The 24038-nt window shown below is 59.4% G+C and overlaps 1 protein-coding gene across 3 annotated transcripts; it reads right to left on the bottom strand.

Moving 5' to 3' along the window:
- Positions 1-3571: 3571 nt before the first annotated feature.
- On the bottom strand, positions 3572-23167 carry KCNC4 (potassium voltage-gated channel subfamily C member 4; the record flags this gene model as incomplete). Of its 3 annotated transcripts, none has more annotated exons than XM_084241811.1 (4): positions 22338-23167; positions 11636-12572; positions 9418-9621; positions 3572-3633 (listed from the first exon to the last, which is right to left on the bottom strand). In XM_084241811.1, exons 1-4 carry the CDS (start codon positions 22995-22997, stop codon positions 3572-3574), a joined length of 1863 nt encoding a protein of 620 aa, XP_084097937.1. In that variant the 5' UTR covers positions 22998-23167. The 3 variants fall into 3 exon arrangements, with proteins under 3 accessions (XP_084097937.1, XP_084097938.1, XP_084097936.1); XM_084241812.1 differs by lacking the exon at positions 3572-3633 and adding an exon at positions 3640-3695; XM_084241810.1 differs by lacking the exon at positions 3572-3633 and adding an exon at positions 6910-7076.
- Between the last annotated feature and the right edge of the window lie 871 nt (positions 23168-24038).

Below are 24038 nucleotides of genomic sequence, written 5' to 3'. Positions count from 1 at the left end.
CCCCACCGCAGTCACCCCCATCTGACACCGGTGACAAGACTCAGTGAGGTGCAGAGGAAGGAACTGAGTCCTCCCTGCACTGGGCATTAGCTCCTGCTCACTCATCAAGCTGAGAAGGCATCCCTCACAGGGGAGGGCCCGTGTCCCTCACCTCCTCCAGCCTCGGCCTGCGTATCTGTAAGAGGGGAAAACGTTACCATACTATGAGGAGCAGTGATGAAAGAAATCAGGTGACATGAAAACTATTAAAAAACACAAATCCCTACCCTAGTGGTTAGCACTCAGAAGCTCTGTTCTTTTTAGAGAGCAGCTAAGCCCAGCACTGGGCTTTGCTCCTTGGGTTTGAACCCAGCCACACTGCGTGGGTTTGAATCTCAGCGTTGCCACTTGCTGGCTGTGTGACCTTGGAGAAATGACCTGACATTGCCATGCTGCAGTTTTCTCCTCTGGGGAATGGTGATGATGATACAACCAGCCTTGGAACGTGTTTTTAGAAGCATTAGATGAACTGCTAGGCACCCAGGAAGTGAGAGTTTTCTAGAGCATCCCCACTGTCATTTCCCAAAGGAGATAAGGCCTTCCCTGAAATAAGACAATTCATCACACCTCTTTGAGGCCCCCAAACCAAACTGGACACCTGCTACCAGGGTGAGTTGTTTCTTATTACTCCCCACCCCCCAATATCTACTAACAACGGTTATGTGCTACGCGCCGTCTCACATGCTATTATTATTCCCATTGAACAGATGTAGAAATAAAGGTTCAGATAGTTAACTTGCCCCAGGCCCCACAACTAGGGAGCAATGGAGCCAGCATTCCAGCTTCAGTCTGATTGCCAGAGTCTGCCTTGATGCCTCCAGCATCCTGTTCTTTTAACCAGCTCCCTAGTTTGGGCTCAACTCCAGCTTTGGGGACTAGAGGAAGCCAGAGCTGCTTCTTCCTTGATGGCCCTGCCTGCTACTTGGAGGTGGGAGGAGGGGCTGTCTCCAGCTTCCCATAGAATCTCTGACCCCGCTCCCACGCCGCCACCCCCCCCAGGGGTCTGAAAGTGTCACCAGGACCCCAGCTGAACCTCCTTGTTTCCCTTAGATCCACCCTGGCATCTGGTACCCCAGGCTATGGCCTGGGTTCTTAGGCCCTGATCAAGAAACAGCTCCACATTGAGCTACAAAAAAAAAAAAAAAAAATCAAAAAAACAGCCATTCTGGACGTGGGCCCTGATGCGTAATATCATTACGGAGCCAGCAGCGCATCCCATCCCATTATCGCTCCGCCAAGCTGCTCCGAGGCGAGCCTGGCTGCAAATGGCTTTCTTGGGGGGGGGGGGGGATGCAGCCCCTACTTGCCCTCCCCTGCTGGAGGAGAGATTTTATCTTTAATTGACAACTGGCTGCCTGCCACGCCTGGCCTGGCCTCACCTCCAGGGCCCAGGCTAGCAGCCCCATTCTCTCTCCTGCTTAGCTTCAGGAACAGTTTCCTTGCTTCTTCCCTCCCCTCAGTGCCGCCATTCCCACCTCCTGCTCCCCTGGGGGCTCTTGTCCTTTCTTGCTGTGACAGGACATGTTCAGAAACCTGTGCGGAAAAGCCTGAGAGCTATGGGAAGGGGGGGTGACACTGAGCATCCACTCTGTCATGTGTGGACGCAGGACAGGGGGTGAGGTCTGTACAGTCTCTAAATAGGGGTGATCATTATCCCCATTCTATAAGAAGCTGATTCAGGGCATCGCCCCAAGTTACCCAACTAGTAAATAGCAAATGGAGACTTTGCCCTGAGGCCCCTGAGTTTACACCTGGAGCAAAGGCCAAGACTCAGGAGTAAGAAAAGCGTAAGGGGAGGCTGCAGGACCCCCTTTTCAATGATTGTTAGTAATTTCAAGATGGCAATGGCTGAGCAGGCAGCCAAGCATGGGGCCCTCTTAAGAGCGACAGCACAAAGGGTACAGTGTGCACCCCCATGTGAGTGAGGGGTGACCAGTGAGCATACCTGATCATCGCTCCCACCACCCCTTCCTCTGGGCCAGGATGCCCTCACTCCCCATCTCTGGGTGGCCCTAGTGGCAGCCTCAGTTCATCAGCCATGCAGTCATCGCCACGCCTGGCATCCCCCGGGCCTTGGCCCACATAGAACGGAGCCATTTCAGGGAGGAAGGAAGGGAGACGGGGCATTCCCTAGACAATCGGGTCTTCTCGTGTCCTGCGGGGGCGGGTGGTGCACAGCTCAGACCTGCCCGGGAGCCAGAGGTCCTAGATCCAAAGGTCCTAGAGGTCCAGAGGTCCTAGAGCCCAAACCTCTATTTCTCCACCTCCTGCGACCTGGGGCAGGGACCTCCCCACTGAACAGAAGTGTCCAGCACTAAGTCAGGAGCTCAGCTGCCTCTGGTGAGTCCAGGGGTGGAGAGAGTGACAGGTGTGTGTTGCCTTGCTCAGGTACTGGGGTGGAAGCCCCAGGAGGTCCCCGCAGACACAGAGCCAGAAAGGAGAGGCAGAGGCAGTCACGTACACACAGGGTGCTCCAGATGTCTTTATTGGGGCTCGAGCACAGCATGACAGTCGAAGGCATGCGGACAGGGCAGCAGGGCCCGGCCTGGGCACGCCTGAGACACACACGAGGGGACAGCTTTAGAAAAGGACTGACTGACACCAGGGAGGGGCAGGGAGGGCTGAGGGGGAGGGAAGAAGGGCCAAGGGAGGGGCAGAGGCCAAGGTCGAAGGGGCCCCCTGACCTCTGCTATTGCACACATCCTCTGGCCACCGGCCAGGAAGTACAGTATTGCAACTGGTCTCCGCTCGCCCGAGGCTTCCCCTTCTCAGACCCCTGAGCCAGATGGGCAGACAGACCCCTTCCCTGCCCGTCTGCCCAGCAGCATCTTTGAAAACAAATGGACAAAGGAGACAGAACAAAATAATAAAATAAAACAAAAAGACAAAACGCCCCCTCTGTCGAGGACACAGGTAAGGTGGAGGAAGGAGTAGGAACAGCTGCAGAGGAGCCCCTGAAAGTCCCCCACAACTGAGGCATGGGGTGGGAGGTAGAGCCCCAATCTGGGGTGGGGTGGGGCTAATGAAGCAGTGACCCTCAGGAGCAATCTGGCCTCCAGCAGGCCACCTGCCCACAGGGGAACTACCCCTAAGAGGGAGAGTCTGTCTGGGACCACCCAGCTGGACTGGCAGTCCCAGGGACACTACTCCTGGGACACTCCACTCACATTCAGCAGAAACAAGGGGCCAGTGGGGGGAAGGGAGCGACAGCCTGGGGTGGGCCAGGGGCTGGGGAGACACAGCCTAACAAAGAAAACAGACCACCAGTAGCACGTGCACTACACACGAGAGTATAGTATGTATGAATATAGATACTATATGTGCATATATATCTCTTCAATGTACAACAGAACAGAACATCAGGCCCGGATGGCTCCAGGACCCGAGGGTCACATGGGAGGTTTTCCGCCAGTCCTGTGCAAACAAGGATATCTGAGTCCTTCCCAGCGAAAGATTCTTGCCTGGGTTCCAGAGTTTCCCTAAGCCTCTGGCTTTCTGTCTGTCTGCCTGTCTCTCTCACGCTGGTGCCGCTTTAAGAGAGGGTGAGGACTTCGGCCTGGGCATAGTTGGACGAGAGGGCGTCTTGGCAGGTCTCTGTGTTTAAAGAGCACAGGTGTGAGACACTGGGACGCACGCTTTCGGCTCAACACTGCCTTCTGGGGTTGGGGGGGTGGGGACAAGGGGTTCAGCAAAAGAGAGGGAGAAACAAAGAATAAGACATTAGAAGGAAGCCAGCTACCAGCCCACAGGATGTGGGCTAAGGAGCAGGCCAGGAGCAGGGCTGGGAAACATGGGGGCCCAGGGCTAGGAGGCCAGAAGAGCAGGGATGGGGCAGGGATGGGTTGAGCCCCTTCATCACCCCTCTGCTGACCCAGCAGTGGGCCAAGGTGTCTCCTAGGTGATGTGACAGCTCATCTCCACACCTGCTCAGGTAATGAGCTTCAGGACCCACTAGCCCCCAGGTGATCAAAGGTCCAATGTGAAGGGAAGAGAGGCCATAGTGCTGCAGCCTGGCATGGAGGCAATGGTAAGGTGCTTGGTATAGACTGTAGCCCACAGGCGGTCCCTAGACCCCTTTCTGCCCAACTCGGACTCCCCTGACATAGCACCACCTGCCATCACCACCAGGGGCTAGTCTATAGGCCCAGAGTGGGTAAAGGAGGCTCTGGAGTCTGCCACCATGCCGTGCCCAGCCCCCCTCCCTCAAGCTGGCAGGAACTGAGTCTCAGCAGCTAGCAGGGGAATGCAGACAGGGAAGGTCAGGGAGGATGAATGTGGCCATGTCAGGAGAGGCCAGAAAATAGCATCTTACTGAGAAACCCAACCCAGAGAACCCATTTTGGCATCCCATCCTCAGCCTGAGTTATCAGTGGCCTATCCCTTCTCTGACCTTCCCAGTGCGGGAAACTAAGCAGCTAACACAAGATTTCAGAGCGTGATACTGGCCAGGACAGAGGAGGTCCTCTCTCCCAGGGAGCTCTGAAAGGGCGGTCCAGCCCCAGGGTACCTCCAGGAGCCCCAGTCTTCGGGCAGGGATGCAACCTCCCGTTTGACTTCCTCTGGGCTCTTGGCTAAACAGGTATTTGCCCTCTAGTTCCAACTCAGAGCCACAACCTCTCAGGAGCCTGAGGGGGTGAGAAGAGGCCTCTGTGGTTGTCAGTAGCCCTGGTACCACTAGAAGTAAGTTAACCACTTCTACCTGGGCCGCTCCCCTGTTCTGAAGAGGGGCAGGCCCCTGCTGTGTGAGAAAGACTTCCAGAAGTCAAACATATGCCCACAGGCCTACGTCCAGATCCAAGGTAAAGCAGATTGTGGGTGAGAAGGACCTTCCCAGGAGCAGGGAGGCTGACGGCCTGGGTGAGCCTGAGGCCTGTGCAAGCAGAGCCCAGTGCACAGCAGGCAGCTGTAAATGCCAAGGCTCACTTTGTCCTTTCCTGGGCCCTGGGAGGGTCCAGCCTCCTCATCTGCCCCCTTGGCCAGGTCCTGTGTCTCCCCTGACAGAAGCCACCAGGTGAGGAGGGACACGTGGGAGCCACCTCCCAAGGCACTAGGGGCTCCAGCCTGGCACTCCTGCAACGTGTCGCCCAGGGACATCTGTGCCCACCATAGGGGTGCCGTGAGCATGCCCATCCCTGTAGGAGGGAAGAGAGGGAAGGAGGCGGTGGGTGCCGTGGAAACTTGGGCTCCTGACAACTTGAGGGCTGCCACAGAAATAGCCGCCTCGGTTCCCCAAACCAGGAAGGCAAGTCAGAAGAAAACAGCAGCGGCTCCGGTGCTACTCAGGGCACTGGGCTCATCGTGTCCCGGCCACAGCCAGGGCCTGAGGTCAGGACGCTCTGCAGGGACAGGACTAAATCTGTCCCATGAAGAGGTGGCTGGGCTCTCAGACCTGCTATGAGGGGAGGGGTGCCCCGGTTTCCCTGTCCCCACACGGGCCTGTCGCTTTCTGAAAGGCAGTCACGAGGCTACCTCTGTATCTTCTCAACCCTTAGCAGGACACCAAATAGCAGGGCTGGGGAATCCAGTGCCCACCTGGACTAGACCTTTCTGGAAGGGACATTCCCTGTCTGCCCAAAGCTGAAGACGACACTGGAACGGGATGCTCCTGGAGCAGGCTTCTCAGAAACCCCAACCCCATAACGAGCCATCTCATCTTTCCATCCCATTCATGTTCCGAGGCGGCCCCCAGATCCCCCCGACTCCTGCCGACTCCCCAAAGCCTGTCTTGCCATACCCATCTTTGCTCACCCTGGAAGGAGCAGATACGGACCTTCCTGAATCATTCCCTCACAAAGTTGCATAATCTGACTCTAAAAATTGCCAGGCGCACGACTCCGCTGTCAGGTCTAATTCCCATCAGGTGAAACAGGAAATGTCTGCGCGAGGTACTCCCGGGGCTGGGGAGGGCTGGAGAGCCTCGCACAGGCGCTTCTTGGAGCAGGGGTCCCCTGCGCCTCGCCCTCCCTGGGCCCGGAGCAGGCGGGGGGCAGGATGGCTTCTGTCCCCACTTTCCCTCAGCTGCCCCTGCCCAGGGTGCACCCCTGCTCACTCAGTGACTCACAAACCTGTTGTACCCCCAGGCTCGTTAGGTAAATGAATACACTTAATTATAGAAATTAGATGAGTCTCCGGTTCTGGCAGGAATACAGAGCGCAGAGGCTGGCGGAGAGGCAGGTGACTCAGAAGCAGGGCTGGGAGTTTGGGGGAGCGGGAGAGCGAAGAAAAACTGTCGTGGAAGCAGCGTGGTGAGAGATGCCACCGCTCTGTGAGCAGATGGGAGGCCGAGCGCGGCCGCTGGGTGTCACCCTCTGAACCTGGGGCCTCAGAGGGGAGGCATCCCCTGTCAAGGTAGTCTGGGGCTCCCACTCCAGGCACCCCAACCTGTGCCCGCAGACCAGAACAGGTGTCTTCCCTCAGGACGGCACTGCTCCTAAGGCTCATGCACCCCCCCACCACCACAGAGGCTCCCCACGGGAACAGCCTTATTCCTTGCGTGTGGGATGGACAGACAGACAGACAGAGATGTGCAACTGTAGGTTGTTTGGTGACTAGCTGAAGGCCACGAGGAATGCATATGCATTTGCTGTGATTGGGCAGGACCCTGAGAGAGAGCAGTGCCCAGAGAGGAAGGTCCTGGGTACCAGCACTTCCAGCTCAAGATGGAGGCAGGTGGGGCAGAAGTCCTGAGAGGAATCTCCCTGCCTCGCTTTCAGGCTCCAGAGCTGAACATTTTGGGGAGCCGGCTGCTGTGGAGGAGAGGCTCAGAGGCCTGAATTCTCCTGCATCCTGCCCGGCAGCCCTGGGCCCCAGGGAGCAGGGGGCATGTGAGTGTGCCTGTCTGTGCCCGGGGCTGGGGAGCCCTGGCTGCGGCTACGGAGCCGAGTGTCCAGGCGGCGGGCTGGGGAGGGGGTGGAAGGGGTGGGAGAGCAGCTTTCTCTGAGGGTAGGGCGAGCTGTGTCGCGATGCCAGTGGAGACAGCCCCAGACTGGTTCCAGCAGCAACTGCTATGTTGTTTAGACTCCGGGACTGTTCACAGCCTTGGTGAAGAAAAGGCACAGGGGTCAGAGGGGAGCGGTTCCCGGCCTGAGCAGCTCCCATGGGATGGAGCCACACTCCAGGGGGGGCTCTGCTGGGCACACAGGCAGGCTAGCCCACCTGGGAAGCTCCCTGACTTTCCCTGGTCTCAGGGTCCCCTGGGCTCCTGAGAACAGACTCCAGGGCCCTCACACCCAGCTGACCTTTGCCTTGTCACTGTCCCCAGGTTAAGTTCCCTCCAGCTGCACGGAGACCCCAAAGCCTCCAACACACTCCTTTCTGGAGCCTAAGAAGTCCCAGTAGGTACCGGCCACCATCCTCCCAGCGAGCACACATGCTGACTCCTGAGCAGCTACAGGTGAGGGGTGCATCTGTGCCAGTGGCTGGAGGAGGCCGGGCCCACGGGCTCCTAGTCCTGCGTGCAGCCCGAGCGAGCACAGAGAAGCGTGCGGTGTGGTCTGGTGTAGGGAAAGTTGCCGAGTGCGCGCTGGGAGTTTGGCGATGCTAATTGCCACACTTGCTTAGCAGGCCCTGTTTCCCAGCAACCCACCTGTTCCCTCTCGAAGGTCACTCTAATTGGCTGAGCTACATACTTGTTGCCAAGAAGCAGTGTGGAGGCATCTTGGAAATAGAGCAGCTGGGTCCCACAAACACCCAGCGATACGGTGGTGGGACACAGGCACCCCCATCCCATGCACGCACACGTGCAGCCCTTTCCCCAGATGCCATGGGCTCCCCAGGCCCTCACGGTCCCTCCTCTGACTTACATCCTCATAGCCTCTTCCACTCTTCCCCTCACAATACTGGGATAAAACCAGGGGTGCTCAGCACTCAGCTCTATTGACTCAAGGTCTACTTGGGGGCTGGGGACCCCTGTCCCACATTCTAGACCAGCTAAGCCTGCTCCAGCCATAGAGACGGGGTCTGAACAAGGACACAGTGGAAGTTACTGTGTGGCTGGGTGGGAGCAGGGGAGACAGGCACATCGAGAGGCTGAGGACTGGGGTGCACAGTGGCCAGGGGGGACCAGAGGACCCTGGAGAGGGTCTAAGTAGTCTGAGCACATTCCGCCTGCAGCATTCAGCTGGAGCCTCTGGGTCATCGTCTTCCAGAAGCCAGATCCCTGCTCCTGCCACCCAAGAGGACGCAGGCCCTGCAAGGCTGGACACACCTCTCACGGGCCTGGTTAGGGCGAGGATGACCTGGGAGTCCTGTGGGAACAGTGGCACCGACAGCACCAGGAAAGGGCCTGGGCAGTGCCCGGGAGGCTGACAGATGAGCAGGTCGGGGACATCCTCGGGAGGACGGGGCATCACAGGCTATTCTCACAGCAGCTACTGCCCCTAACACAACCCATCCTGATGTGAAGTTTCGGGACAGTGGGAAGAGTGCCAGGGGTGGGGGTGGAGGGGACAGAGATTTGGCTGCAAAGAGGGCTGGTTAAGAAGCAGCCTGAAAACCCAGGGGAATGTTTTGTTTTGGGGGTGCTCAGTGTTATCTGGAAGCCGGGCAGGCCACTAGGGGGGTTAGGTCACAGGGCCAGCGCATGTGACTTAAGAAAAAGATCAGGAACTGGGCAGGGGTGCTCGGTTTTGAGAGCTCTGGTTCTCAGCCACTGTCAGTTCTCAACTGCCTCGATCATTCCTGGCCCCTTCTGTGGGCTCCACCACCCAGCCTCTTGTTTGAGGCCAGCGGATGGGGTCTCAGCCTTCCCTGTCAGATGGGCATGGGCTACAGCTGGAACCCTCCGAATCCTTCAGAACAGCCCGCCAAGGGGACCCTCTCTCCCTGGCACTCCCACCGCCTGGTCGCCTTCCGGCTTTGCCTCAGAGGACCACATCCGGGTGCCAGGAGAGCTGGGCAGCCCCTCCTGGGCTCCAGGACCCCAAGGAGGCGGGAGGATGTGGGCCTGCCCTCTACGCTGAAGAGCTCGAATCAGCACCTCTTCCTCACCCTGACTCCTGACCGTCCTTGGTGGCTCCTTCTTTGCGGAAGCCCTCATTTTTCTAAAGGACTAGGGGAAGGTGGCAGTGACCTGGGGTCAGGCCCGAAGGTGGCAGAAACCAAAGAAAGAGAAGGTGATCTGGTGTCCCCTTGGCCTCATCGTCCCTGTGGGCACCTGGGGGTGAAGGGCAGGCTCTGTGTACTTCTGGGGATGCGGAAGCCTTTCTAATTCAGGGACTGAGAGCTCAGGGCACCCTTCCTAAAAGCGGGGGCGCGTCCAAGGCAGAGGAGATGGTGGCCACGGCCTCAGGGGAGGAGGAGACCTCACACTTTGTGGGGCACACTGGGGAGGCGCTACTCCGTGTGGGCTCCCCACCTGCCCGGCCTGGGGAGCCATACCTTTGCGGACACTACCATCGGCACAGGCATAGTCCCCCGCGCTGAGCAGGAAGCAGGCAGCGGCTTTCTTGTTCCTGTCACGGGTGCCGGCGCGTCGCAGGGCTCGGCGTTCCTCGGGGGTGGGGGCAGAGGCCAGGGGCTGGGTGAGGCCAGCTCCCTCCTCATCTGACAGCACCGCATTGGCATCGCCGTTCTGCTTGGAGTCTAAAGGGGGCAGACAGAGGAGGCTGCATGAGGGGCTGCCTAGGCCCCCCTCCTCAGGCCTCCCGGGGTCTCTCACCCATACCCAGAGAGCAGAGGCCTGACTGTGAAGGAATGCTGTTGGAGCTGGGGTGGAGGCCTGAGGACACAGGGGGCAGGGCCAGGATGCTGTGCTGGGTCTGAAGGCTGCCTGGGCCAGCATCTCTCCCAGAAGATGGGGCCACAGCCCAGAGTGCTTGAAGTAGGGACTTCCCAAGTTGGCCCGCTGCTGGCAACCCCATGAGGTCAGCCCAAGGCAGGAGGCAGCCGGCTTCCTCCTTGGGGCTGTCTCAGGCTGACTCTTGGATGAGTCTGCATTGCCGGGGATAAGGCCTGGCCTGTGTGGTGAATGGGGGCGCTCCATGGTTAAACCAACAGGGCAGCTCACACAGCTGCTTCCTGGACCACCTGAAAGCACCTGAAAGTTATTCTTGTTTACCCAGCAGCCAAGCAGAATCAAGCACCCAAAGGATTTAGTCTTCTGTTCTCAGGCACCTGCCCCCCCCCCCCGGCTTGTCTGGAGAGGACTCAGAGGGGAAGAGGCCCCAATACTGCTGTGGGCCCCAACTTCCAGGCCCCTGTTCATCAGGCAGCAGCACAGGTGAAGGTGGGCCCTTGGATCTGGAGAAGGGGGCTGCTCAGCCTGAAGGCAGTGGCCCCAGCACTGGCCAGGAAAGCCCTAACTGCATCCTAGCAGTTAGGGTCTGGCTCAGAGCATAGCTGACAGGCCTAGAGGTAAGCATGACTTGAGGAGTGGCCTAGGGACTTGTGCATTTTGCTGCTAGGTTCCCTCTGAGCCCTGAATGGACCTCAGGGTACACCTGTGATTCCTTGGGGCACTGTTTGGGGGATTTCTATTCAGGGATAAGGGAAGGGGGTACCACTCTGGTGGGGGGACGAGATGAACCTGACGGAAACACTTCCATCAGGGTCTTTGGAAGACCCAGGCCCCAAGAGACCTTAGGGAATGAGTAGCCCCAGCATGTACACTGAACACCCAACAATGGGGCAGGTACCTCCTGAGCCAGGTACCTCCCCTGCAGGACGAGTCTACTTTGCTTCCAGAGCCTTGCCTGGAAGTGCTCCCTTAGTCTCCTTCATCCTCCTGCCCCTGCCAATGCTTGGCACCCAAAGGGAATCCCAAACCTCTCTCAGGCACCTATCAGTTAGGTTCCCAGCCTCCAACCTAACTCCCTGTTGCTATGGATTCAGTCAATTTTCTCTCCTATTTCTTTATGCAAGCTTTCTGGGGTGGCCTTTCTCATGCTTGAAAAATAGGCTCAAGCCCCTCAGACACCCCCCTTCCAGGCTGCAGATACCAGATTCTCCCCTGTTGCCAGACACTCCCTTTTCATTCCCTTCCATCCCAGTTAAACCTCGAGCCCAGGACTCAATCTAGCTCGTATGGAACAGAAGGCAGCCTCCCACTGCTGTTACGTTATCACATTTATTAGGCCAAGAGACACCAGACTCGAACGTTCGGGAAGAAATGATTCATGCGTTGATGCACCTTGGGAGAACAGCTGCCCTGCTCTCTCGCTAATAATGACAGCGCCTGATCTTTGTAAAGTGGCTTTAACTTAAGCACTTTCCTATCTGGCATTCATTTGAGTCTGACTGAAGTCTTGGGGGTAGAATATTAACACTTCCATCATTACAGGTGGGGAATCTAAGGCCAGAGCGGGTGACCTACTGGTCTCAGGGCCCGGTGGCCAAGATGGGATTAAAACCCAGGCTTCTAATTTGCAGCCCGTTGCTGCACAATGTGGGTGGGAAACCCACGCCACAGACCCTGACGCATAGGGAGTTACCAGAGAGCCAGAGGATACAGCTATCCGCCTTAACCCTTTGCCCTCTGTCACTAGAGGCAGGGAAGCTCGGGGCAATAAAGCACAACGTCAAATCCCGAGAGCTGAGGTTCACCTGGGGGGCTCCCACAGCCAAGGGGGGCGGCTTGCTTTCCAACCCCCAAACTCACCTGCCCGTTTCCTCTCGACCACACCTTCTTCCGGGGCAGGAGGGCTGGCGTCGCTGTAGGTGCTGTCCCGAGGCGAGGTCTCCTCCGACTTGCAGTAAATGGGGGATTCCAGCTGGGGCGGCCGCGGCACGTGCTTCTTCCGTTTCTTGGGCAGCTTCTGCTTGGCCATGGCCAGCGAGTAGTACATGCCGAAGTTGTTGACGATGACAGGCACCGGCATGGCAATGGTGAGCACCCCGGCCAGGGCACACAGCGCCCCCACCAGCATGCCCGACCACGTCTTGGGGTACATGTCTCCATAGCCCAGCGTGGTCATGGTGACCACAGCCCACCAGAAGCCGATGGGGATGTTCTTGAAGTCGGTGTGGTCGTTGCCCCGCGGGTCGGAGGGCCTGGCGCCGATGCGCTCGGCGTAGTAGATCATGGTGGCGAAAATGAGCACGCCCAGGGCCAGGAAGATGATGAGCAGCAGGAACTCGTTGGTGCTGGCGCGGAGCGTGTGGCCCAGCACGCGCAGCCCCACGAAGTGGCGCGTGAGCTTGAAGATGCGCAGGATGCGCACGAAGCGGACCACCCGCAGGAAGCCCAGCACATCGCGGGCCGCCTTGGACGACAGCCCGCTCAGCCCCACCTCCAGGTAGAAGGGCAGGATGGCCACGAAGTCGATGATGTTGAGCAGGTTTTTGACGAAGTCCAGCGTGTCGGGGCAGCACACGATGCGGACCAGGAACTCCAGCGTGAACCACAGCACGCACACGCCCTCGATGTAGGTCAGGATGGGCTCCGTCTCCACCTCCCGCCGGAAGCGCACGCTGGTGATGTTCCCCACGCGGTGGATCTCAGTTACGTTGCGATCTATGTTGAAGGCCTCGTGGGTCTCCAGGCAGAAGGTGGTGATGGAGACCAGGATGAAGAAGAGAGAGGTAAAGGCCACCACCTGCGGTGGGAAGGAAAGTGGGGGCAGCTGTCAGGGAGGGCTGGGAGGGCCAAGTGGCTAGCAGGAAGGGCTAGGTGGGCCAGGCAAGGGCAGGGCAGGTAGGGGTGGGTGGGCTGGGCCAGGCAGAGCTAGGTGGGCTGGGTAGGGACAGGGCTGAATGGGTCAGGCAGGGCCAGGGGAGGACACTCTCTGCTCCTGGAAGGTGGGTCACCAGGCAGTCCGTTCGATGGTGGGGGGTGAGATTACAGCACTGTCAGGCTGGAATTCCTTCCTCAGAGGGTCTTTACCGTCGGCTTGGGTGCTCTAAGGCAGCACTTCCTAACCCCTGTCACTGCACAGAAACTCCAGGCTGCTCCTGCTGGAAGGAACTGAACCCACTGCCTAGCCCTGCCCACTTCTAGCCAGATGTGTGTTAATGATTCTTTAACTGGCACAGAAATCATCTGGGAATCTTGTTAAATGTGATTCTGATTCAGGAAGTTAAGGGCAGGGCCTGTGAGTCTGCATTTCCAAAGAGCTCTGGGCTGAGTCTGCTTGGGCTCCCCAAAGTGGCGTCCCGGACCAGCAGCAGCAGGAAGGAGTGAGAAATGCAATGCTCAGGCCCCATGCAAACCCAGTGAATGAGAAAAGCGAGGGTCGGGCCCAGCCTTCCAGGTAATTCTGATGCATGTGAGAGTGTGGAGTCCACTGCAGTGTGGGGTATGTATACCCAGAGGCTGGGGCTAGCAGGAATGACCTGGGGCCTCCTCCTGCCAGCCAGGCCCTGCCTCCCCACGCCCCAAGTCCCACTCCCTCTCTTTTACTTCTCCCCTTAGGATTCCCGGCTGACGCCCAGACAGTGAGAAGCCTCCGAAGGAAGACAACAGACTGCAAGGCAGGAAGAGCGTGGTCTGCCCAAATAACCAGCCTTCCCCATCCTGAGAACTGACATTTCCCTGAGCGCCAAAGAAAAATAGACCGTACCCCCTGGGGTCCAAGAGAGGCAGCGGCTGATCGGCTGCTGGGATCTGGCTAGAGTGGTGACAGTGCAGAGAAAGGGGCTGAGTGTCCCATGGTCATGAATGGAGATGAAATGCACGTAATAACACCCATTGTGGAGGCTTCATCTGTTATTCATGCAATGCCACTCACCACCATCAGGGAGTTCCTGGGGTCCCTGCCCCCACTACTGCTGCCCTGCTTGGTGGATAGGGTGGGCCTAAGCAGATGGCTGAGCCTACACAGGAGGATGAAAGGACCCCACAACCACTAGGAAGGCCCCATGGCTACCCCACCCCAATTTCCACCTGATCATGATGCCGCCCTCTCGGCCTTGCAGAAGTACTTTTCTGCACTACACTGCAGTCTGCACTGCAGGGAGGGGGGCATACCTTGTTTTTAGTGCTGCAGAACACCAGTAGGGAAAACAGGGGTCCTAGGGAAATGAAACAAAAAGCACCTCCAGGGTTCCAGAAGCAGGAGGAGCAAGTCTATGCAGGGAGCTGAGAGTAGGAGGCTTCAATAGCTGCTCCCCCGACCCCGGCACAGCTGGGTACTGTGCATGTGTTACTACCTTCAGTCCTCCCAGTGACCTGGGAGGTTGGCCTCATCATCCCATTTTTTTATGAAAGTGGAATTGAGGATCAGAGAGGCTTATAAATTTGCCTGCAGTCACACAGCATGGAAGGGACGGAGACTAGACTTGAACTCAGCGCTCTAGCTTTGCTTCACCCCAGGCAGGGTCAATTCATGGGAAAGACTTCTTGGAATGACTGATAATGCTTCCAGGCTGCGCTGTGCTATTTCAGCCCTGAGGTTAAGTACCTCTGGCTGAGAGCAGACACCATGTACACCAAGACTTATCTTCCCCCGGGGTATGGATGGGGGGATCGGATAAGGCACAGAGGAGTGGGGTGAGGGAGTGAACCACAGAATCGCTGTCCCACTTAATAACTTTGCCTTGGACTTCTCCCCTGTGAAAGTAAATTTCAAGTTCCTTTTCTGGCGTATTCTTCTTCCCCTGAGAAATGGGGGTTATCAGGGGATTACAGGGTGACAAGGGCCTGCGGGTTCTCCATGGCCTTCCGGAGCAGAGCTGGAAGGGATGTCTGCCCACAGGCCACAGTGAGACTGGGAACCCAGAGTCCTGGCGCTGCCCCCCAACCCCAAAGCAGAGAGGGCTGGGGGAGGGATAGGACGGCACATCCCAGCTCCGCCAGGAAGCATGGGAAGCAGGAGTTTGCTCTCTCCGAGGGGGGAAGTTAGCCAGGAGACTCGGCACACCTGGGAGCTCAAGTGTGAAGTTAATTAGTGATTTGGAAAAACAAGTTCAAGAAGAGCTGCCAAGGGGCCGAGATGAGGGCACCAGAGAGGGAGGGGAGGGCGCACGGCGTGGCCAGGGCCAGGCTCACCAGAGGGCCCACGAGCCTGCCCAGTGCCTTCCTCACCGGACACAGTGCTCGTTCTGCGGCAGGTCCAGGGGCGCCAACCAGCCCTCCCCCATTAGGAGCAGACCCCCAAATTCCAGCTGTGTTCATTCGCTTTCTCAACCAGGAATGGCCCCATCTCCTTACTCCTACCCCTCACCTTCACCTTCCCAGAAGATAAGGGCAGGTAAAGAGGGGCCGCCATCCCTATTTCTCAGCTCAGAGCCCTCCGTCCTCTCATCAGTCCAAGTGGAGACAATCCACAGCTCCCCGTGAAGCCCTGAAGGGCCTCAGTCTCCCCTGAGGCCGCTCCAGGCCTGGCAGCAGGCACCAGGCAGGGACCCCAGGAAGTCACAGCCCGAGACACAGGGGCCTGGGCTCTGGGAGGTGACCCCACGTGTGTCCTGAAATTATACATTCCTATGCAAGGCCCAAATTATTCCCCAAACTGAATTATTTTGTAAGTGGGGACCCAGCCTGCCACTGGTGCTTTTCCCCAGGCCTTCCTTTCTGGGGGCAGGGACGCTGGTTGGGACATAAAAGGCTCAAGGAGGGGTGGTGGGGTTGCAGCAGCAGGCTTCACATTCCAGTCTCCTGTTCAGCCCCCACCGCACCTTGGGCAGAAATAGTAGTGAATAGCTAAGCCTGTGCACCTTGGGCAGAGTTAGCAGTGACTAGCTAAGCCTCCGTCCCATCGGCCCCTGCCAAACACTGGCCTCGGGGGACTGAGGCCAAGGAGAGCTAAGGAGCCCTGAGGTCACCCGGACTGGGTTCCCATCCCAGCCCTGCCACTGACCAGGTAAATGCTCCCAGTTTCCTTGTTATACAATGAGGACAATAGGCTCTGGACAGTGGGGCCTCTCCCCACTTACCTCCCTACATGGATCCCCCCCCACAATGTTACTCTAGGGTTAAATGCTCCACATGAGCCATGCCTGGTACACAGTAAGTGCTCTGTACATGGTGACAGAGTGGAGATGGATGGTGATCTCTGCATGCAGTTTCTGAAGGCACGTTGGCTGTGGAGTCAAAAATAGCACTTTTTAGAAGTGAAAGGGACTTGGAAGGTCATCCAGTTCAACACCCTTTCTGCTGTTCTGTCGATGAAGAGACTTGAGGCCTGGGAGAAGGCACCTGCCCTGGTCCCATGGCTGAAACTGTCAATTCTTTCCACTGCCTGAGGACACAGCACACGGATTCTGCTGGAGAGAAAATGCCCCAGTGGAAATTGCTCGTGAACTGGTCCTGCCTGCTGCGACTCCTCTCCTGCTGGCTGGGAGGAGGCAGAGGGGCCTCTGTGCCCCTTTCAGCTTTCTGCTTCCCTTGGCTGGCCATGTCCTGCTGTGGCCCCACCATCCCCAGAGACCCTGGTGTTTCAACTGTGGCCAGCCCTGTGGAAAACTGAGCATCTACTATGTGCCAGACACTATTCTGGGTGCTGAGTAATAGCAGGAAACAAAACAGACACCCCTGTCCCTTAGACCTTGCATCCTACTGCAGGGAGATAGTGTGTTAGAGAGAAAAATGAGAGAAGGGAGCAAAGAGTATGTGGATAGGGGAGCAATTTCAAATAAGGTGGTCAGGGAAAGGCCTCGGTGCCCTCAGAGGCCTGAAGGCGTGAGGAAGGGAGTCATAAGAAGATCCATATTTTGAGAGGCAGCGAGAACAGACAGTGCAAAGGCCCTGAGGCCACAGCAGGTTTGGTGGGTCGAGGGGAATGAGAGTAGTACCCACCCCGTGAAGCTGTTGTGAAGAGTAAAAGAAATGGTATTTGTAAAACTCAGCACAGAGCCTAGCGTGTCTCAGGAATCTGGCACAGGCTGGGTCGGGGGGAGAGGTGACAGACACCAGTCATTGGAAATGAAATACAATCAGCGGGGGCAGGGGAGGGGAGCCAAAGGAGGGAGGGCCAAGGAGACAGATGGACAGATAAACATAAGAACGCTCATGCCCAAAAACCTATATTAAGGATGAAGTGTAGGAGAAGGGAAATTTGAGAACACAGCCAAAGACACTTGCAGAGGAAGATTTGTGGGGATGGGATGAGGAGCTGAGCCTTCCGGGGAAGCGAGAGCCTAGTGCCCAGCAGTGCAGGGCTGGAAAGAGTGGGCAGTCCTGGGAGCTAAGAGGCAGGCAAGGAGAGGGAGTCTGCCAGGCAAGGCGTTGCTGAGTTGTCTCTGGGCTCCTGGGGGAGGTCCTGCGCAGTAAAGGCTAGTCCCCTCTTGGGGCTCCCCTAGGACCTGGCCCTGGCCCCTCCCCACCAAGTCTGGAACCCCTGGTTCCAAGCCGGCACTTGCAGCTTCTCGGGGATACTAGGCTGTAGAGCCAGTAAGGTAAGTCCAGAAGTAAGTCCCAGCCAGTAAGTCCCAGCCCCAGAAGGATTCAGTGCAGCCCAGGTCACTGGTCATGACTTACCCAATCTAATGCAATTCTTGGTCACTGCCCATGTGCGCCCCAAGCTATTCTATCTCTGCCCTGGCCAGGAAATTCCCCTCGTCCCTAACTCTGCCGGGTTAGGCGCTACCCACAAGGAGAATTTATTTATATAATTATTTATAACCTGCCTCCTTCTGAAAATTGTTTAAGCTAAGTCATTATCCAGCAGAGCCCACCCAGCTTGAATAGTATTTCCCCCTAAAGCTTCCCTGTACCCCACACCCCAACCACAGAGGGAGGTTCAATCCTTCCTTCTCTCACCTCCTACTGAACTTTACTTTTTTAAGACTGCTGTGGCTCCTCTCGTGATCGTGCACATCACTGGGGCTTGTCACCTGACTTCCCCCAACTGTCACCTACTGCATCTGACCCGGCATCTTTGGGTGCAGGGACCACCTCTGACTCATCTTTATATTTATAGAAACCGGTCGGTGTCTGAGATGTAGTAAGTGCTCAATAAATGTTTTCTGAATGACTGCACTGCAGCCAAGGTGACCGCCTGCTCCCGGGGAGGCTGTCGGGAAGAAAGGTCAGCCCCACTCAGTGGGCTAGAGGGGACAGAGGGTCAAGCTGACTGCTGGGGGGTCCCTGCCAGGAGTCAGGTGACCATCACTCTGCTTGAAAAAAACGCCAGCAGGTGACCGGGCCACAGGTCACTGGCAGGCCGGCTGTGCCGGGAACAAGGATGGCATAAGCGCCCCTGCCCCAGCATCACAGGCTGACCTGGCCCCCAGGCAGAGCTGAGGGGCTGGAGGGGCTCCCTGTTCCCAAGGCAGGTCTCCTGCTTCTGTTCTGTTCTTCCTCTACCTCTCCAAAATAGCCCAAGTTTATTCCATCCCCTTCCCCCACCTTACACCCCACCCCAAACGGTGACAAACAGAAACACCTCATCATCCAGAGACAAGATGTTCAGAGGCGAATGTTGGTCTGTGCAGAACAAAACACAACAAACCCAGGAAGAGGCTGGAAGGCTGCGGCAGGCTGGGTGGGGAGGCTGCGGCCCTTGGCCTGAAACCCCTCCACACCTCCATGCTGGAGCCCTGGGGCTACTCTGCTGGGGCGGGGGGAGCGGAGAGGCAAGGGCGCCAGCCCCTCGGATCAGGGTCCTGTCCCTGCCGAGCCCGCCCGTCAGTCCTGGTCCTCATGCTCACGCCAAAGCTCGTCATGCCCACGCACCCGTCGGCCCGGGCGATGCCCAGGCCAAGGTGGCCGGGGACTTCGGAAGGGATGAGCAGGAAAGGCGCCCCGGTTACCACCCTGGAAGGCCTTGGTTCCACCCTCTCCCTGTGGAGGGAAACCTCGTCTCCTCTCCCAGCCACACCTCCTCTCTTCTTGTCCAAGGAAAGCCCCGGAGTGAGAAAAGAGCACTTGACCAAGCGCTGACAAGAGCGGCTCTGCAGAGCTTCTTCCTGGAGGGAGAGCGGAGGGAAGGGAGGGGAGAGGCAGGAGCCGCCGGAGGGGCCGGGCGGTGACACTGCACACCCCTGGACTCAAGACACCCCTCGTTCTACCAGCAGGTGTGTGACCTTGAAAAGCCCCTCCGAGTCTCGGTTTCCTTCTCCGGAAACTGAGGTTTGTCATCCCTGCCTCGCAGGGGCCGGAAGAGACATTTGGAGAAAGCCCGGGGGCCAGCAGCCCACAGGATGGCGGTGAGGCACAAGCCCCAGCTCCAGCTCCTTCCCGGGCCAGTGGGGTCCCTGTGGGTCACCTCCTCTAGTCAGAAGGGAAAGAGCATGGGAAAAACTCAGTCTAGGCGGTGATGTTGTCAAAGAAGAGCTGCCATCCTTAATAGGGCTGCTCACTGAGCTCAAGCCAGTCCCACCACTGGGACCTGTGGCCACTGGGGGTGAGGGAGGGTAGGGGGGGCTCCCATTCAGCAGCCTCCTGTCTACCCTCAGGAAAGGAAGAAAGCCTGATTCTATAGCTCTGGATCCTGTGCCCCCCAATCTCCCCAGCTCCCCAGAAGGCAGCTCTGCTGGTGGTGAGCCCTCACAGCCTGGGACTGTGGGGAGGTGGGGGCAGGACGGGCCTGCCCTTGGTGCCTGTTCCCAGGTCAGGCTACAGAAACCTGGCATGGGCCCAGCCACAGAGAAGGGAATGGGGTGAGCACCACACCCCCTGATGGGTAGCGAAGCAACAGGCTCCCATAATCAGCTCTGTTCACTTTCCCCTGTGTCTCTCTTCCTCCCGTCATGGTGCACCCCTCAAATGACCAGGCTGCTGAGTGAGAAGAGGCGCCTGGGGCTCCCTTACACAACCTCAGTCAGAGCCCAGGCCCACCCAGGGCCCCTTCCAGGGAGCCAGCCTCCCCAGAGTGAGAACACTCTGCATAAACCCAGAGGACAGTGTGGAGGTGGGGAAGGCGCAATATTGGCCAGGGTTGAACAGAGAGGGCACCCCAGAACCCCAGACCCACAGGCCTGGAGGGATAACAGCGTAAGTGTCCCTTCTGAGGCCCCTGTCGGCTCCTGGGTATCCTGAGGTCATCCACGGGAGGTGCAGAACTCAGACACCTCCCAGGCCAGAGTAAGAACCCAGTGCCGCCTGGAAATCAGCCTTGTTCAGGGGTAAGAACAGGTTGCAATTGAAGAGCGAGGGCCTGGGAGGTCAGAGCCCTGGCCCTGAGTCACAGCCCGCCTCTACCTAGCTGTGCGAGCTCAGAAGAGTGGTTGACCCTCCCACAGCCTGTCTGAAAAATGGGGATGATCCTTCCCTTATAGGTTTATCGGGAGGATTAGAGATCACACAGCAAAGACCCTGCAAGGAGTGGTTATTGATTTTCAAGCTGATGTGCTCTCACTGTGCCCCAGGAACAGCTGGAGGCCTGCCTTGTCCGTGCTCCTTCGCAGGTGAGTCCTCTTTTGGCAGGAGCTGTTCGCATCAGCATGAACAGAAGGGGGCTGGAAACTAGGGGTGACTGGTTGGCTCTGCTATTAGTTAAGTATCTTTTACAGGACACTTTACTCTTCTGAATCCCCATTTCTTTGCTGCTTCAGTGGAAAGAATGAACCCTGTCCAAGCTTTCCACCGCAATTGGCATGACTCCCTTCCACCTGGGAGCAAAGCACCCCGTGCTCCCAGAGGACTTCAAGGGGTCAGCCAGCCCTGCACTCGCTCGAAGAGCTCCTGGCCGGGCCACTGCAGTAAGCCAAGGAGAAAATGAACTCAGTGATGGCACAGCCTCTTGAATTCACGAGAGAAGACCCTGAACAGGTGGAAAGTCCCCAGGGACCTCCGGAAGCTCAGAAATAGGCCCAGCTCCCTAATCACTGCATCTCACTCACGCCCGCCGGCCGTCTTTCCCAGCCTCTATTAAGCCAAATCTGCCTGCTCTCCCTCCCTCAGCTGAGCAGGAGCCTGAGTTCTCCGGACATGTCTGTCCCCTCGTGCACGCAGCCAAGAGCGGACACTGACAGGGCTGGGAAGGTGTGAGAAGTCCTGGTCTGGGGTGGTGGCGGGACTGCAGAGAAATAAGGGCAGCTGACCCCTAGCCCTGCTCTCAGGTCTGAAAAAGGTCCTTGCCTTCCAGGGGCTGCCCTGGGACTCCTACGCCCCAGCCTGGCCATTGAGACCCCTACTTCCTCCCCGCTCTTCCAGGCAGGTGAGGTACCTGCCCTGGTCGAGCATTTATGGCCCTCTGGCCCCTCCCAGCAGCCCCATTTGCCCATGTCTTGGCCTCCCCTGGGTGGAACTTTCCCTTCTGCCATAGGGCTGTGGCGAGGCCCAGGAGGTGGCGGGCTCTGAGACTCATTAGCATGACGACTGGGGATGCCAGAGGTGACAACCAGTTCCACAGCAGAGGGCAGTCCCCAGACACAAACACTTCGCTTGCTCTTTCCTGTCTCCCAAGTAGGCCCCAGTCAGGCAGGTCAGATCAGACAACAGCCCCAGGGTGCTCTTTTCTAAAGAATCTAAAGCCACCATCCTTCTGGGCTTTTTCAGTTGCCCAAGCACATGCCCCCCTCACCCCCTTCCACCTAAGGGAGTTGTGGAGACTAGGTTGGCTTGGGATGGGGTAGAAAAGGACCAGTTCTTGCTTGAGTTAATGATGCTCGTCCCCCTCCCCCTTCCCCTCATCCATTTCAAGCAGTAACCTAAACCAGGGCTTCCTGGGAAGCCAATTTGTGCTGCAGCGAGGAAAAAAAAGCAGCAACAACAGATCCAGGGTTGTCCCCAGGCAGCTCTGCAGCCCAAACACGGGCCGCGTCTCGCTCTGCCCTCATCCTGGTCCGGACGCCTCAGGGGCACACACAGACAGGCGCCGGGACCTACCTGCTTGGAGAAAAAGAAGGAGGCCTCTCCCAAACCTGGAGGAAAGGGGTGGGCTCTGTCCTGGCGCTGCCCGTAATGAGTTGAAGAGGCAGAAGCCCGTGTCCCCCTCTCTGAAACTTGCAGTTCTGAGTACACTGAGCTGCTGGGAAGCTTTAAAGGAGGTGGCGGGCGAGGACGCTCAGGCAACGGCCTGGCCTGCCCGAGCAGGCGCCCAGCAGGCACCCAACACACTATCTTTCTTCCCCTAAACCCTGCATGACCCCAGTGGAGGCTGGAATGCCAATTCTCCAGGTCTCTGGCCTGTGGCGAAGTGGGGGGCTGATGGAGACAAGCAGCCTGTGCAGACCAAAAAAAAAAAAAGAAGGGGGTGGGTGAAAGAGCTCAGCTAAGGGCACCCCACTTGCTGAGAGGGGATGCGGCAAAGCAGGCATCTGGGATTGGGTCCAAGTAGTAAGTCAAGTGTGTGCAATCTTCTGATGAAGAAAGCATGGGAGCGAGGGGGTGTGCGCTTGCCCTGAGCACCCACGGGCGACAGGGGGCCCTGCAGGAGGCCGCGGTGACTCCTCCAGGCCCCTACCCACCACCGCCGCCACGACGTGCCCCCTGGCACACGCCCGCGGAGCCCTGACGCAGGCTCGAACCCCTCACTCACCCTGGCCGCCCGGGACGAGTAGGGATCCTCGAAGAGCGCCCACATGCGGGGCTGCCAGCCTCGGCAGCCGCCGGCCCCGGCGCCGGAGCCCGCGCCTCCCTCGTGGGCGCCCAGGCGCTGCAGGGCCAGCTCCCGCTCGTCCTCGCAGGCCTCCTGGCCGGGGCCCGCGCCCGCGCCGCCGTCCGGGCTCTCGAAGATGTCCAGCGCCTCCTCGGCGTCGCGGTGCTGCCGGTAGGTCATCCAGCAGCACGGCTCCACGTCCGTCTCGTCGATGCCCCAGAAGGTGAGCTCCTCCTCGAAGAGCGGCCCGCACACGTCGGCGGGGCAGTGCAGCTTGCCGGTGCGGTAGTAGTTGAGCACGTAGGAGAAGACGCCCGGGTGCCGGTCGAAGAAGAACTCGCAGCTCCCGCCGCCGCCCGCCCCGCCGCCCGCGCGCTCGGGCCGGCCCCCGCCGTCGGGGTCGGCCAGCCAGGCGAGGCGGGTGCCGGGCAGGGTGCGCAGGGTGCTGCGGTAGGTCTCATGTCGCGTGCCGCCCACGTTGAGGATGATCTTCTCCGACGCCTCGCCCTTGGCCATCTCTTCCTTCAGACATGTTTTGGACGGAGGCTTGTTCCCCGACTTGCGCCCGCGGTAGGAGGAGACACACACCGAGCTGATCATAAGCAGCGCTGCGGGGCTTCGGCTTGGGGCGGCCGCTGCCCTCCAAACACCCTTCCCGAGCAGGCAGCGTCAGCGGGGGAGGGGAGCGCGCGGGAGGCGGCAGGCGGCGCGCGGCGGCCCCCTCTGCGGCGTGGCCCTGCCCCTGCCTCCCCCCGGGGCGCGGGCGGGCGGAGTTGGGTGTCTCGGGTGCACAGGTGGTTGGGGTTCGGGCCGGCAGCGCCCGGGAGGGAGGCGGAGGGGGGCGAGAGGAGGCTCCGGCGCGGGCGCCGAGGAGGCAGGGCGCGCGCACTGGACCCTCGGACGCCCCGGCCCGGGCCACGCCCCCGCTTCACCCACCCGAGGCGAGGGGCGCACGGCCCGGCGCGCGGCGGGATCGGGACGCGCGCGCGCTCTCCGCGCACGGGCCGCCCTCGGCCCCGGCCCGCACCCCCCGCGCCCCCGCGGCAGCAACAAGTCCTCGGAGCGGCTCCGGGCCGGGCCGGCGCTCTCACCGCAGCGGCAGCTCCGCGGGCCCGGGCTGCGTGCGGTCACCACGCGGCGGCGGCGGCATGTGGCCTCTTCGCCCCATTCATAAATCCGGCGCAGGACCCGGCGGGCGGGCGGGCGGGCGGGGCTGCGCGGAGCGCGGCGTCCGGGCGGGCGGGGGCTGCGCAGGGCGAGGCGGCGGCAGGAAAACAAGCGCGCCCGCCGCCGCGAGCCTCGGGTCCTGCGTCCGCCGCTCGGCGGGGCTGGGCCGGGCGCGGCGCCGCGGGGGCCGCGCCGGGGCGGGGCGGGGGCCTCAGACGGGGCGTCCTGCGCGGCGCCGAGCCGGGGGGCGGGGCCGCTCCGGGGAGCCGGGCGCGGGGCCCCCGCGAAGGCGCCCGCCGGGCGGCCGAGGACACCTGCGGGCTTCCCGGGCCGCGCCGGGAGGGAGCCTCAGCGCAGCGCCCCGGCGCCGGGCTCCTGCGGTCCGGCCGCGCGGGGAGCCGCGCCATCCGCGCGGCTGCCCATCTCCGGGCGGGGCGCCGGCCTGGGCGCGCGGCGGGGGGCGCGGGAGAGGGA

The sequence above is a fragment of the Talpa europaea genome (genome assembly GCF_964194135.1).
Source record: "Talpa europaea genome assembly, chromosome: 9".
NCBI classification, from domain to species: Eukaryota; Metazoa; Chordata; class Mammalia; order Eulipotyphla; family Talpidae; genus Talpa; species Talpa europaea.
The sequence above is the reverse complement of the archived record's forward strand: the minus strand, read 5'-3'. Positions and strand labels throughout refer to the sequence as shown.